The 15,928-nt window shown below is 52.0% G+C and overlaps 1 protein-coding gene across 8 annotated transcripts in view; it reads right to left on the reverse strand.

The window, feature by feature from the left end:
• Positions 1–15,928, reverse strand: part of CE3H16orf96 (chromosome E3 C16orf96 homolog) — a 53,835-nt gene that overhangs the window by 5,901 nt on the left and 32,006 nt on the right. For 5 of the 8 annotated variants that reach the window (XM_045461326.1, XM_045461328.1, XM_045461329.1 and 2 more), the window contains 9 exons: positions 14,919–15,004; positions 14,518–14,628; positions 10,780–10,854; positions 10,171–10,335; positions 6,820–6,938; positions 6,057–6,119; positions 4,099–4,191; positions 3,069–3,249; positions 2,841–2,943 (listed from right to left, as the gene is read on the reverse strand). In XM_045461326.1, the coding sequence (XP_045317282.1) occupies positions 2,841–2,943; positions 3,069–3,249; positions 4,099–4,191; positions 6,057–6,119; positions 6,820–6,938; positions 10,171–10,335; positions 10,780–10,854; positions 14,518–14,628; positions 14,919–15,004 (996 nt within the window). Of the gene's footprint in view, positions 1–2,426; positions 2,714–2,840; positions 2,944–3,068; positions 3,250–4,098; positions 4,192–6,056; positions 6,120–6,819; positions 6,939–10,170; positions 10,336–10,779; positions 10,855–14,517; positions 14,629–14,918; positions 15,005–15,928 lie in introns of those variants that run through there. The other 3 variants (XM_045461330.1, XR_006708273.1, XM_045461332.1) reach the window with 3 other exon arrangements.

The following is a 15,928-nucleotide window of genomic DNA, read 5'->3' on the forward strand; positions in this document are numbered from 1 at the left end:
GGCAGATGTGATCAAGTTAAGGATCTCAAGACAGAGAGTATTCTGAATGATCCAGGTGACCCAATGGAATCACGAGGTTCTAAAGAGGAAGGCTGGAGGGTCAGAGTCAGAGAAGGGGAGGTAAGGACGGAGAGACACATCTTGAGCTGGAGGAAGGGGCTACAAGACAAGAAATGGGGTGAAAACGGTAAGGAAATGGTCTCCCCTAGAGCCTCAGAAGGAACTAGACCTGCTGATCCCTTGATTTTAGCCCTGTGATACTCATTTCAGATTGCTGATCTCCTGAACTAAGATAAAATAAATGTGGGTTGTTTTAAGCCACTCGGTTGGGGTAATTTGTTACAGCATCCATAGGAAACTCCTACCAACAGGTTCTGAGCTGGGGAGGGGCCCGGTCACTGTGCGTGTTTTAGGCAGTTCACCCAAAGCTGATGAGGAGGGCTGAGGCTGGTGACGCCCCCCTGCCTGCCTCCTCCTACGTCCTGAGTCCTGCCTGAACTTAGCCTTCCTTCCAGGGCACTTCTTCAAAAGTCAAGCCTGAGAACCACTAGCCTCGGCACGTCCACCACCCTCCTATGGGGACACGGCTCACTGGGGACTGACTGGGTGTTCCTCTGCCCCGGCCTGAGCTCCTGACTCAGTGCAAGCACCTGGAGGGCACAGGCCGGCCAGATGCCCTTCAGTGGCCCCCAGCTGGCAAAGAACTGAGTAAACGGCAGGGCACGCTGGACAGTGATATGAACAGACTAATGCATCTGGGGCCAGGCTGGGCCTGGACAGGGCTCACACTGGCTCATTTAGGTTTAGGTACTGAGTCCGTTTTGGATTAGAATGTTCTTTTGAGTAAATAAATGAGTGATAAGAGCAATCTGGTCAAAAGATCTGGCCACAGGCGGGTTTCGAACCAGCTTCTAAAAGTAGTTAGACTTTGTTGTCCCCAAGCAGAACAAAGCAGTTGAGGTGTCCTTTGATTCAGTCCTACTTTGCTGCGTGGGTCTCAAGAATGACTGAGCCATGGGGAGAGAAGCCCTGCCCTCTGGGTGACAGCCCAGGGGAGGTAGGTGGAGAGGGGCCCTGTCTAGTGCCTGAGTGGAGATAAGGGCTCCCCCACCTTCCAGCAAGCGGCCCTCACCTGCTCGTTGGTGCAATGCCTCACTGGGTTGTTGCCAGCTGAAAGGAGACGGTGCAGGCCTGGCAAGAACTCGGGGCTCATTAAATATTAGCCACCATGGTTATTACCCTGCCCGGTGACCCCTGAAGCTTAGCCTGAGTCCCCTCCCAACAGCAGCCACTGCTGGGGGGTTGAGGCTTGTCCAGGGGGAGCCGGACCCATGCCGGGGGAATGCAGGGCTCAGATGGTGTCCTGACCTCCTGGGCCAGTGCAGGGACCTGTAGTGTGTTGAATGGTGGTCCCCAAAGAGATACGCTCCCCAGAACCTAGGAATGTAACCTTATTCGGAGAAAGGGTCTTCGCAGATGTAATTAAGGATCTCGACATGAGCTCATCCCAGGTTAAGGTGGGCCCTAAACCCGATGACAAAGGTCCTTCCAGGAGAAGAGGAGAAAACACAGGGATTAGGCCACAAGAAGACAGAGGCAGACGCTGGAGGGACACGGCCATGAGCCAAGTTACGTGTGGAGCCACTAGGAGCTGGAAGACGCAGGTAGAAGCCTCCCCCGGAGCCCTGGTTGTGAACACAGCACTGTGACAGCTTGATTTTGGACTTCCAGGCTCCTGAACTCTGAGAACTTCTTTCGTCTTAAGCCCCCCCGTTTGTGGCCATTTGGTGCATGTGTCCCAGGACACTAACGCGGGCTCTTCTTTGCCCAGCATTCCCAATAAAACAGTCCCATTTCCTTTTCTTGCACACCTGGTATTTTAGTCCTCAAGTCAATGGGGACAAAGCAGGGTGAGGAAGAAAACCATGGGCAGAATTTAACCCTCCAGCCACTTTGGGACTCCAGGGTCCCTCTGCAATGGAGAAGTGTATGGCTCTTCCAGAAGGAGAAAACCCTGAAGAGTGGTGCAGAGGAGGTACCCCTTCTAGCACTGCCGGCCCACGGCTGGAGCTGAGGCCTGGAGTCCCGGGTAGGAGCCAGCTGGAGCAGGGGTTTTGATGCTGCAGCAATCAGAGTGACTGATTCATGTGTCCCCACCTAACCCAATCCTCACCTACCTGGGACATTAGGACACAGGCCTCCAGTGTCTATGCATATCTCTTCATCATACCCAACCCCTTCCCAGTCTCCATACCGCAGGGAGACTCACCTTCCTGACTCCCAATTGTGCCTGGCTTCTCCCCACCGCGGGCCTTTGCACCTGCTATTCCCCCCCACCTGGACCACTCTCTTCCCACCCGACCCCTTCATCCAGCTTACCCTATTCCCTCATCAGATGCCTCTCCTTGGACTGGCATCCTCCTTACAACCCTCCCATCCCCAGCCCAGCATCCTTCTTGGGGAGGCCATCTGGCACCCCTCCCTAGGCCAGCATCCTTCGTCACCAGGGCGCTCCCCTCTGGTCAGCCATTCATTGCTATTGCTAACAATGGATCCTCCCCTTCAGGTTATTTGCTTACATTCTGTTTCTCCCACTCATGTGGAGACCCCGGGCAGCCCATCTTTCTTTGCTCCCCACTGCCTCTCCGGTGCCCGGTGCAGCACCTGGCATATAGTAGGGCTCCGTTTTTTCAAGTAGCCGTGTGAAGGCCTCCTGCCACTTGAAGATCCCCAAGTCAGGGATGGGGCCAGCTCTGAGCCCCACCTGCACCTCCTCATGCTGCCCAGCAAAGCCAGGACATTGAGGGTGGGGGCTCCCCGGAAGGCCTGATACCCCTCACCTGCCAGCTCCTTCTCCACGCCCGTCGAAGGCCGTGCCCCATCCTGGTTGATCATTCGGCCCTTGTACAGGATCCCGTCCACTCCCAGAATGTCCACCTCGGCCTGTTAGATGGCCCGGGCCCCAGGTCAGGGAGAGTCCTTGCCTGCCTCTCCAGGACACACAGAGGCCAGGCAGAGCACGGCCTCCCCCGGGGGTCGCCCATGCCCAGGGCTTCTGCCGCACTCACTGTGTCATAGTCCAACACCTCAGGGTCCCCGTAGGGGTAGAATGTTGACAAGTCATAGGACTTGAACTTGAGGTCAGCATCATTGCCGGGGCCGTCGCCCCAGTCCTGCTGGGGTCCCAGCGCATCCAGACTCCTGTCCTGGTCTTCAAGATCCTGAAGCTGCTGTAGCTGCTGGTGTTCCCTGGGGTAGGACAGGTAGGACAGCAGCTGCTGGGAGACCCCTCTGCCCCAGAGGAGCAGCAGGGTGGGCCCAAGGGCCTGACCAATAGCAAGACAAGATTGGAATTTCTTCCAGCTTGAGTCTGAGGGGCCACTATGGGCTGGCGAGTGGATATGGACATGCACAGTTGGGGCAGAGGGGAAAAATCGAGTCCTGTGCTCCCCCAGACCCCCCCCCTACCCCTGGGACCCCAGTCTTGCCTGCCAATGGAAGGCTTTGAACCTTTGATCTCAAGAAGGAATCAGGCACGGGAAGGTGGGGGGTGTCAGGCACAGGCCCCCCCATGGCCCTCCCCTTTACGTGGCTGTGATAGTTGTTCAGCCATCATTTCCCCACCTGGGCAGGTGGCTAAGTTATCTGAGCCTCAGTTTCTTCAACTATGAAGTGGGGTGATGACAGAATACACCTCAAAGGGAAGGCTTGAGGATTCACTGAGGTCAGGTATGCCCAAGCGCTCAGCGCAGTGCCCGCCTGGCCACACCAAGCCTGAGGCCACGGTCCTCGCTTATTTCCTCCAGCTGGAAGCAGGCACCTCAATCCTAGCTCATAAGAGTCATGAGACTTAAATGAGAACCCTTCCCCAGTCGTCTCGGCCTGTAATAGATGCCCAGTAAATAAGCCCATCCCACTCTGCGATTCTCTCCCAGGCCATCTGCTGCCCCAGCCACGGCTGTCCCAAAACGGCTCCCTTGCAGATGGCTGACAATGCCCTGGGACCGCCTTTGGATCCTGGGACTGGAGCTGATGTGTCTGCAGGGCTCCCGGGCCCCTGAGGACCCCCTCTATGGGACAGACCCCCAGCCCGCTCACCTCATCCGTTGCCGCTGCAGGTACTCATAGCTGTTGGCACTGGCGGGGCGCAGCCGCGAGAGGAGGTGGGCTTTGCGGATGGTGATGAGTTGCCTGTTGGGGGACAAGAGTTAAGTGGGAGGTGCAAGTGGCCAGCAGATGGCCCCGGGCTCCCTCCTCCAGGAAGCCCTCCCTTAAACCCAGCCGTCAAGTTTATTTATTGACTTTGAGAGAGAGAGAGAGAGCGAGAGCGTGAGCATGTATAAACAGGGGAGGGGCAGAGAGTGAGGGAGACAGAGGATCTCACGCAGGCTCCATGATGTCAACGCAGAGCCTGACGTAGGGCTTGAACCTACAAACTGTGAGATCGTGACCTGAGCTGAGACCAAGAGCCGGATGCTTTACCACCCTCAGCCACCCAGGCACCTCAAACCCAGCTTACTTTCTAGAGACATCTGCAGCATGGGGCCACTGCACAAGGGCTCTGAAGAGCCCCAGTGATCTTTGAAATGTCATAAAGAACAACTGTTCTGATTATAAAACTAAAAACCAGAATAGGTAAATCCTTGAAACAGAGAAGTTGGTGGAAATGCCCTGTTGCCAGCTGGAGTGGCGGTTACACAATATTGTCAATGCACTAAATGCCACTGGCTTGTTCTCTCTAAAATGATTGATTTGCGCTATGTGTATTTTACCTAAACAACAACAAAAATGAAAACAAAGTAAAATATCAGCTTTCTGGGCAGCGGGAACTGTTCTACACTTTGATCTGAGAGGTGGTTATAAAGGTGTATACACACATACAAATTCACCAGGTTGCACCAAAAACATTCATATACTTTACCATATTATTTAAGCCACAATGACATCTTGTATTTTATAAGGTATCTTTTAAAAAAAATCTTTAAAAAAATTTTTTTTAATGTTTTATTTTTGAGAGATTGAGAGAGAGAGAGAGAGAGAGAGAGAGACAGAGGCGAGTGGGGGAGGGGCAGAGAGAGAGGGACACAGAAACCGAAGCAGGCTCCAGGTTCCGAGCTGTCAGCACAGAGCCCGACGCGGGGCTCGAACTCATGGACTGTGAGATCATGACCCGAGCCAAAGTCGGATGCCTAACCAACTGAGCCACCCAGGTGCCCCTAAGGTATCTTTTTATTTTTTTTAATTTTTATTATTTTTATATATTTTTTATGTTTATTTATTTTTGAGACAGAGAGAGACAGAGCATGAACGGGGGAGGGTCAGAGAGAGAGGGAGACACAGAATCTGAAACAGGCTCCAGGCTCTGAGCTGTCAGCACAGAGCCCGATGCGGGGCTCGAACTCATGGACTGTGAGATCATGACCTGAGCCGAAGTCGGCCGCCCAACCAACTGAGCCACCCAGGCGCCCCCTAAGGTATCTTTTTAAAGAAATGTTTATTTATTTAAATAGAGAGAGAATGGGAGAGGGGGAGGGGCAGAGAGAAACAGAGAGGGAGAGAGAGAATTCCAAGCAGGCTCCACACTGTCAGCCCAACACGGGGCTTGATCCCACAAACCATGAGATCATGACCTGAGCCAAAGTTGGATGCTTAACCAACTGAGTCATCCAGACGCCCCCTGAATTGTTCACTTGAAGATGGTTTACGTTATGTGAATCTCACCTCAATAAACAAAAGTTTTAGACTCTAAAAATACATGCAACGAAGTCCCACAAAGTTCAGCTTTTCCCCACTTTCCTTCCACCCTTTTGCTTTTGGAGCTGACCTTGACCCTGGCACACACGGGACACCAGGCAAGGCTGGCAAAGGAGGGGATGCCGGTGCTCCTGCCCAGGACAGGGAGCAAAGGACATGATGTGTACAGAATGGTGTATAGGGCCAGATGAACATCTAAATCATGTACCTACCACCCCCCCCAGGGCAGGTAGGGCTGGGCGATTCTGGGGAATCCAGAAGAGAGGGGTTGGGCCCAGACGCCCCCTGGTGGCGGTACTCACGGGCCGGTCATCATCTCCACGGGCCGGTCGCAGGAGATGCATTTCACCCGCTCAAACAGTTTCCTGGAAGACAGCCGGCCATCAGCTGCTGCCCCGTGGGGAAGTCCTGTCTGTACCACAGGGTCAGGACTTCCCTCCACAACCCACTCCCGCTGGCCTGGCCCAGCTCAAGTCTGCCCTGCTGGCCCCTGTGGATCCCCACCTGTGGCCACCTGCAGCAGTGGGGGACAAAGTGTGTGCAGCTTATGTGTCTGGCCCAAACATAATGGAGGTCTTTAAAACCAGGGTCCTTCTGGAAAGCTGTCCTTCACAGGGGATATTTGGAAGGATGAGGGGTCATCTTAGGACAGGAGACCGCCCCCCCCCAACATTGATTTCCTCTGCCTAGGACTCTCTCTAGATGGGGTGGGGGAAATGGTGACAGGCTCCAGTCCCAGATCCACCCAGGCTCCCTGTGAGGCCTTGCATGGCCCCTACCGTCCGTGAGCTTCAGTTTCCTCATTCACAGCAAAAGGGCTTTGGAGCAGATACATTCCTGGAGCCCCTCTGCCAGCCAAGACCAGAGATGCCCCCCTCGGGGGTGCGCTCAGCCCCATCCCACCCTCAACCCCCAAGCTGGGAAGCCCCACTCCTTCTCCCTGGGTCCACACATCTGGAATCCTTCCTTCCAGAATCTGCTGGGATACCCATCTCATTTCCTCTCTGGAGAGAGGGTATTGTCCCCAGTCTCTGGGAGGTGCACCCCCACCCAGGAGGGGCTCACTTCCTAAAGCCAGCAGCACTGTCAGGGTCAAATCGGAGGCCTTCAATCAGCAGCTTCCTGACTATTTTCCAGACCTCATCCACGTCTTTCTTCAGGTCATCCAAATCACTGTGGGCCAGCTGCACACAGCCAAAGGGAAGAAAAGAGGGTTTAGTCAACTAATTCACACCCCACCTTGCTCAAGAAAAGGATCCGCAGCAAAGTTACCCAATGTTAGGTAACAAGATTAAACAGCAAAAGTGAGGGCAAGCAAAGGGGACACGATCAAGCTTAGGTTACGGTTCATACCCCTAACGCACACCGTTGCCGGAATGGAGCTGCAAAGTGAGCTCCCCAGTAGCCAAGGCAAAGAAATACTGCCAGTTACTGCCTTCAAAAGATAAAATCAGCACTACTGCTCAACTGAGGCCCTCAGGCCCAAGACACATTTCTCCCAGAGGTCCCCAGACCTGAGATTCACACATGCGACACATATTCGCTGAGTATGAAGTATACTTACAACGGCTTTTAGTGTATCTACAGAGTTGTGTGACCATGAGCGTGACCAGCTCTGGAACATCCTAATTACTCCCCAAAGAAACCCTGTACCCATTAGCGATGGCCCCTCGTTTCCCCCCAAACCCTCAGGTGTAGGCAACCACTGATCCCGTTCATGTCTGTGGATTTGCCTGTTTTGGATACTTCGTATAAATGGAGTCACATCCTCTGTTGCCTTTGGTGTTTGGCTTTCACTCAGCACCGTGTTTTCAAGGTTCATGGGTTATACCATGAATCAGGGCTTCATTTCTTTTTATGGCTGAATAATATCTCATTGTGCCCACTGTACAGAGAGACCACAATTTGTTTATCCATTCACCCGCTGGCTATTGTGAGTAATGCTTCTTTGAACATTCTGTATGAGCTTTTGCGTGGACCTGTTTTCATTTCTGTTGGCTACAGGGGTTGGAAGTGCTGGGTTGTATAGGACTCTATATCTAACTTTCTGAGAAATTGCCAGACTGCTTTCCACGGGGGGACTTTTGAATTTTTAAGGTGTTCGTTCCAGGGGCAGCTGACTGGCTGGCTCAGTCAGTAGAGCGTCCAACCCTTGATTTCAGCTCAGGTCATGATCTCACAGTTTGAGTTCTAGCCCCACATCAGGCTCTGCGTTGACAGTGTGAAACCACTTGGGATCCTTTCTCTCTCTCTCTCTCTCTCTCTCTCTCTCTCTGCCCCTTCCCTGCTCACATGCTCACACACTCTCTCTCTCTCAAAATAAATAAACTTTCTGAAAAAAAACTTAAAAACTTGTACGTGTACGTTCACAGAAGCATTATTCATAATAGTCAAAGGTAGAGACAACCCGAGTGTCCATCAACAGATGAATGAATAAACAGAATGTGGTCTATCCGGCTGATGGAATATTGTTCAACCATGATAAAGAATGGGGAGTCTGATCCATAAATGAACCTTGAAACCATGATGCTAAGGTCAAGAAGCCAGTCACAAAAGGTCACAGGATGTATGATTCCACTTACATGAAATGTCCAGAATAGGCAAAGCCACAGAGACAGAAAGTAGCCCAGTGGTTGGCAGGGACTGGGGGCAGGGCGGGCTGGAAAGTGTCTGTATAAATGGGCACAGGCTTCTTTGTGGGGGATGGAAATATCTTAAATAGGGGAGGTGTTTGCACAACACTATAAATGTACTGAATGCCACGGATTTAGTCACTTCAAATGGTTAATTTTAGGTTGTGTGAGTTCTGCCACAATTAAAAATCCAGGAAGAAAAGAAAAAGCACTTAAAACAAAAATTTACAAAGCTTTCTATTAGGAAGAAATCAAAACACCCAGAAAAGTGAAAAGACCAGAATCATTAACCCCCATACACCCACCATCCGGAGTTCATCATTCTTAACAGATTGCTACATCTGCCTTATTCTTTTGATGGGGTATCTTTTGAAAACTTACAAAGACCATGACACCTCACTCATGAATACTGTCGTACTCGTGAGGACATTTTCCTACATGATACCCAATGCATGAACAGTAATTCCTGACTGTTCTCATTCCCAGCCCTTTTGTAGACTTGGCTCAACTGAACCAGGACACAAGCCAGGACTCCTCATGGACTGCACTGGGTTGTTTTGTCTCTGGAGACACTTTTCATCTAGAACAGTCTCTCTGTCTCCACTTTTTTTCCCACCCTATCATTGAATTACTGAAGAAAAATAGGTCAGTTGTTCTGTAGATGACCATAGTTCCTGCGGCTGCAATTCTGCATTGATTTGTGTGATTTTTAAGACAAATGTGTTTCCAGGGGCGCCTGGGTGGCTCAGTCGGTTAAGCGTCCGACTTTGGCTCTGGTCATGATCTCACGGTCCGTGAGTTCGAGCCCTGTGCCAGGCTCTGTGCTGTCAGCCTGGAACCCGGAGCCTGCTTCGGATTCTATGTCTCTCTCTCTCTCTCTCTCTCTCTCTCTCTCTCTCTCTCTTTCTGCCACTGCCCTGCTCGCGCTCTCTCTCTCTCAAAAACAAATTATAAATAAACATTTGGAAAAAAAAGAAAGACAAGGGCATCTCCATGAGAAACACATCCCATATCTGTTTTGATCGTTGTTATATCCCCAGTGACGAGCGTCATATGTGCCCAGCGCATAGCTGATGAATGAACAAATCCTTGTTTTGTAGATGAGAAATCTGAGGCTCAGCGAGGTCGTAGCACTCAGGGCACACTGCTGCTCAGAGGGGCTGCCTGATTCTGAGCCCACGCTCTCCTGGCCATACCAGCAGCCCCTGCTGCAGGAACCACACAGAAGTATAACTGTCGGTCTGACTGTGCCTGTCTCTCTACTGGATGGTACAAATCAAGGCAGGGGCCGTGACTCGTTAGCAAAATTTATCACAGGTGGTCACTAAAGGATGCATGGATAAATAAATTATCAGCAGACACCCCACCCCATCCCACCCTGCCCCCTTGCTTGCCCAGGCATGAGAGTATGGCAGTCAGTCTCCAAGACCATCCCTGCTCACACCCTTTCACAAGGGGTAGGGCTGGCCTGTGGAACGAGGCTACTACAGAGATGATGCACCGTGGCTAAGTCATAGAAGCTGACAGAGCTTCCATTGCGCTCTCCTGGGCCACCCACCCTGGGGACGTTGGCTGCCACTCTGTGAGAAGTCCGTGTGGTGAGGGAGTGAGGTGTCTCACCAACAGCATCTTGACTGCAGCCTGATGGGAGACCCCGAGTCACTCAGTTAAGCCGCTCCCCAATTCCTGACCCTCGGCAACTGTAGAGCGTTTGTCGTTTCAAGCTGTCACATTTCAGGGTCACTTGTTACACAGCAGGAGACGACTGCTAAGGGGTACTCACCTTGGTGCTCAGGTCCTTGCTCAGCTTTTCCGCAGTCTTCTTCCAGTCATTCTCGTGGGTCACGACCCTGAAGAGCATGCTCTGAATCATCTCATTCAGCTCCATCGCCACCGTCTCCAGGTCAGCTCGGCTCGCCTTGCCTGCCAGGGTGCTCCTGTCGGCTTTCTGGGGACAGAGGGGACTCAGGGCGGCAGCGATGCTGGGGTGGCAGAAGAAGGAAGCTGGAGGGGGGCGGGATCAGACCGCTCTGGTCCGTGTTTTCGAGTTTGGGACCCTGAACGCCTGGCCTTGGTTGAAATTCAACCTCGGGGTCTAATTGGCTCAGACACGGCTATCAGGTGTAAGCCAAGGTTTTCCCGTGATGGAGAAGCTGCTGCCTGGTTTTTAAGCGCAAGTAACAAACTGTCATTCACCCTGAGTCACTGAAAATAGGAGTTGATGGGACAACTTTGGGGAAGCTTCCCCAGCCCTTCTATACGATACAGGTGGAAGGAACCTGGGAGGCTCTCTGCCTGGTCTCGTCTTGTCTAGATGACTCCATTGCCCTGGGTGGGAGAGCTGGGCTCAGGATGCAGGGGCGGGAGGGGAGAGGAGTCTCTGCTCACTCACCTCTTTCAGCTCCTGCTCCATCACACTTTTGTCCACCTTGTGCATTTCGAGGTTTTTAATTTGAGCATGGACAATCTAAAAAAAAATTTTTTTTTACATTTATTTATTTAAAAAAAATTTTTTTTTGAACGTTTATTTATTTTTGGGACAGAGAGAGACAGAGCATGAACGGGGGAGGGGCAGAGAGAAAGGGAGACACAGAATCGGAAACAGGCTCCAGGCTCTGAGCCATCAGCCCAGAGCCCGACGCGGGGCTCGAACTCACGGACCGCGAGATCGTGACCTGGCTGAAGTCGGACGCTTAACCGACTGCGCCACCCAGGCGCCCCTACATTTATTTATTTTTGAGAGAAAGAGACAGAGCACAGTGGGGAGGGGCAGAGAGAGAAGGAGACACAGAATCAAAGCAGGCTCCAAGGCTCTGAGCCGTCAGCACAGAGCCTGACATGGGGCTCAAACTCATGAACTGTGAGATCTTGACCTGAGCCAAAGTTGGATGCTTAAGCAACTGAGCCATCGGGGTGCCCTGAACCTAATTCTAATAAATGCCAAGTTCCACCATGTCCACCTTCCCCAAAGATGGGTCCCAAAGTCTAGAATGGGAAATGCAGGTGTGGAAGGAAGGTCCTGTTTTGGCCTCAAGTCATTGCTTCCTCTAACCCCACATCAGCAGGGATCCCTGACCTTTTGGAGTCATCAGGCCTGATGTTAATATTTAGATCTCCACTTGGCTCTTTCTTTCTTTTTTTTTTTTTTTTCAACGTTTATTTATTTTTTTGGGGACAGAGAGAGACAGAGCATGAACGGGGGAGGGGCAGAGAGAGAGGGAGACACAGAATCCAAAACTGGCTCCAGGCTCTGAGCCATCAGCCCAGAGCCTGACGCGGGACTCGAACTCACGGACCGCGAGATCGTGACCTGGCTGAAGTCGGACACTTAACCGACTGCGCCACCCAGGCGCCCCTCCACTTGGCTCTTTCTAATTAAAATCTGGGAATAAAGAGGAGTGATTAGCTGGGACCTTCTAACTTCTACTGCTAGGATCACCTGTGTACTGAGTTGATTAATGTCCTCCCCAAAATTCGTGCCTGCCCAGAACCCGTGAACGTGGCCTTGTTTGGAAATAGGGTCTTTGCAGATGTAATTGGTTAAGATGAGGTGATACCTGGGGCGCCTGGGTGGCTCCGATGGTTGAGCGTCCGACTTCAGCTCAGGTCATGATCTCACTGCTTGTGAGTTCAAGCCCCCATCAGGCTCTGTGCTGACAGCTCAGAACCTGGAGCCTGCCTCGGATTCTGTGTCTCCCTCCCTCTCGGCCCCTCCCGTGCTCACACTCTGTCTCTCTTTCTCTCTCAAAGATAAAATAATAAAACATTAAAAAAAAAAAAAAAAAAGATGAGACGATACTGGATCAGGGCAGGCCCTAAATCCATCGACTGGTGTCCTTATAAAGACGTGACGTGAAGACAGACACATAGAGGGAAGAGGCCATGTGACGACAGAGGCAGAGACTGGAGTGATGTGGCTACAAGACAAGGAACCCCTGGAGCCACCAGAAACTAGTCGAGGCAAGGATCCTCAGTCTGAGCAAGGCCCTGCCAACACCTTGCATTCTGGCTTTTGGCCTCCAGCGCTGTGACAGAATACGTACCTAGCGTTTCAAGCTACCCAGTTTGCGATCATTTGTTACAGCAGCCACAGAAAATGAATACACCCAGTAAGTGGTATACTCACTGGCCGTCTTTTCGGTCTCCTCCTGCACCAAGCCACAACTCAGAATATGATGGTCTCTTCCAGGAGTGGTTCTGGAATGCAGCCTCTGGCTTATAAAAGACACTCATCCACTTGCAAAAGGTAAATCACGTTTTCTACAAAGCCCGTGAGAAAGAGTTCTGCCCCCACTTATGTTCTCGCTTGGTTCTCAGTGGAAAACTCTCGGAGAGACGCACAGCAAGGGGATGGAAACATCTCCCTCCTGCTTGCGTGGTGGCGGTGTGGCTGCATGAACAGGCAGACGTGGACTGAGCTCTTAGACTTAAGACGTGGGCATTTTTGGGCGCCCGGGTGGCTCAGTCGGTTAAGCGTCCGACTTCGGCTCAAGCCATGATCTCCTGGTTCAGGAGTTCAAGCCCCACACGGGGCTCTGCACCAGTGGTGTGGAGCCCGCTTGGGATTCTCTCTCCCCCTCTCTGCCACCTCCCCCATTCGTGCTCACTCTCCCTAAACAAGCAAATAAATAAATAACAACTTTAAAAAAAAAAGGAAATATTTAGCGAAGCATGTGTTGTATACTAAGTCTGCTCCAGGTCTTTCCAGGGTTAACTTTTGTAAGCAACTAATTCCTGTTGGCACAGGGGCAGGAAGGACAAAGGCTGCCTTGTTCCGTTTGGCACCGTTTGGTCAGGCCTTGTCCTCTGGAGTTTCCCTCAAGTGACAGCTACTTGGAGGCAGACACTGTGCACAGGGCAGGGCAGGGTGCTGGCCACTCAGCAGACGTGCCGAACGGATGGGCTCCGGTCTCCATCGATATGTCCGCAGGGCGTGGCGGCCCAGCCTCTCCGGAGGGCAGTGATAAGTAAGGGTCCAGAGTTGGCAGGAGATGAAGTCGTTCCTGACCTCGGTATTCGCAAAGGTCTGAGCGTGCAACCCCAGATACTCACCGCCCTCACCCGGGCTAGGAACTGGCTCCCTTTCCAGAAGTTCTTTTCCCCACCAAGTTGCCCTGTGTGTGTCCTAGCCTGGAACCTGCATGGGGGCGGGGGGGGGGGGGGAGATGTGCCTTTTTCTTGCGCCCCCTACATCCTAGTGCACCCCACCAATAGCCCCCTGACTTGGATCAGAAGCCCCCATGGAAATTATATTGGGTGGTTCTGTTTGGGGTTTTGTCTCTTTCATTCTGGGGGAAGGTCCTGTCTTCCTGCTGGGAAGGACTTCGGGCCCTCCTCCAAAGCCTGGGGACACCTTGGAGACAAGGCACGGATGGGACTGGCCCTGAGGACCTTGGGGCCAGGGTCGTCAGGCCAGTTGAGTCAGACTCTCCAGGCCCGACTCTCCGGGGTGTCCAAAGGGGCCCCTACTAGGTGCTTGGTGTCTGTCTGCACAATTGTCATGTCAGTAAACCTGCCATTCTGGGAAGACCCACCGGTGCTGAGCTGGGTTAGCGGAAATGTTATGAACCTAACAGTTGGTGCAAGAAATCCCCTCACTCATTCGCTGATGCCTTCAGCACATGTTGAGTGTTGGCTGTGCTCCAGGCACCTTTCCGGGGGCGGGTGACCCAGCGGTCAACAACACAGATGTTGCCCAGGCCCTCTTGCTTATATGTTTGGGGGCGGAGGTGGGGGGGGGGGCCCAGATTTGTTGGTTTCAATTGAAGCGTAATTAATGCAAGATGAAATGCCAGTGCAGGGTCCCTGGTTCCCCTGCCTTGGGTGTAGCTGTGAACCCTTGAAAGGAGGGTCCAAACGTCCTAGTATGGAATCCTCCCCCTACCTGCCCACCCAAACCCCCAGACTTGGGGTGCCTGGGTGGCTCAGTCAGTTGAGAACCTGACTTTGGCTCAGGTTATGATCTCACAGTCCATGAGTTCCAGCCCTGCGTCGGGTTCTTTGCTGTCAGTGCAGAGCCTGCTTCGGATCCTCAGTTCCCCTCTCTCCCTGCCCCTCCCCATCTCTTGTGTGCATGCTCTTTCTCTGTCTCAAAAATAAAAAATAAAATATTTAAGAAAACCAAACAGACCTTCAAGTCACCCAGGCGAGTCTGGAGCTTTTCCACTGCCCTGTCCAGCACGAGGTGGTGATCCTTTATTATCTCTATTTGGTGGCCCCAAATTCTTTCAAGTTCCTCCTCCTAAAAGGGGGGAGACACAGACATGAAGCCCTCGGCATCGAAGGTCACCATGGCAGGGAAGGGGCTTGAAGAGTGTACCAGGCCAGTGCCGAGAACCCTCGTTGGTGGGGGACAACATAGCCACGACCCACTGGGACTCCTGCACCTGCCAGGTCTGTCTCCTTTGCCCCACTCACTCCCCCAGGCCGCCTTTTAGCTACACAACAAATTCTGGTCCTGGGTCAGCAACTCAGCTGTCAGCCTGCCTCAAGCCACCATCCCCTAGTGTCTTTCTGCCCCGGGGCACTGACCTTCATCCTGGATCTCTGGAGGTTCCCAATCTTTTCCTCCAGTACGTCCACTGTCGTGCCGAGCTTAGAAGAGGCTCCCAGATTAGCTGAGGGCAAAGGAGGGGGTGGCTGTTAGGGGCAGAGATGGGGAAAGACCCTTCATCTAGGGCTCCACTTGCTTCTGCCAGGAGACATCCGAGGTGGCACTGACCACCAGAAAGATACTGTGAGCCTGGGGCCTTCCAGATCATTTACCTTTTCTAGTAGTCATTATTTTCTTTTCTTTTTTTCTTTTTAAGTTTATTTATTCATTGGGAGGGAGAGAGAGAGAGCGTGAACAAGCGGGGGAGGGGCAGAGAGAGAGAGAGGGAGAGAATCCCAAGCAGGCTCTGTACTGTCAGTGCAAAGCCTGATGTGGGGCTTGAACTCATGAACCATGAGATCATAACTTGAGCCGAAGTCAGATGCTTAACCGACTGAGCCACCCAGGTGCCCCAAGTAGCTACAGTCTTTAAAAAAAAATCTTAAAATGGGGCACCTGGGTGGTTCAGTCAGTTAAGCGTCTGACTTAGGCTCAGGTCGTGATCTCATGGTTTGGGAGCTTGAGCCCTGAATTGGGCTCTGTGCTGATAGTGTAGAGCCTGCTCGGGACTCTGATTCTCTCTTCTCCCTCTCTCTGTCCCTCATCCACTCTCTCTTTCTCAACATAAATAAACTGTATTTAAAAAAAATTTTTTTTAATGTTTATTTTTGAGAGAGAGAGAGAGAGAGACAGAGCATGAGCAGGGGAGGGGCAGAGAGAGGGAGACACAGAATCCAAAGCAGGCTCTGAATTGTCGGCACAGAGCCCAACGTGGGGCTCAAACTCACGAACCTGAAGATTATGACCTGAGCCAAAGTTGGATGCTTAACTGACTGAGTCACCTAGGTGCCCCTAAATACATTAAAAAAAATATATTAAAAGGAGCAGATAAAATTAATTTTAATATTTTATTTAACTCAATATATATGATATAAAAGTATCATTTGAA

The sequence above is a fragment of the Leopardus geoffroyi genome, chromosome E3 (genome assembly GCF_018350155.1).
Source record: "Leopardus geoffroyi isolate Oge1 chromosome E3, O.geoffroyi_Oge1_pat1.0, whole genome shotgun sequence".
Lineage (NCBI taxonomy): Eukaryota > Metazoa > Chordata > Mammalia > Carnivora > Felidae > Leopardus > Leopardus geoffroyi.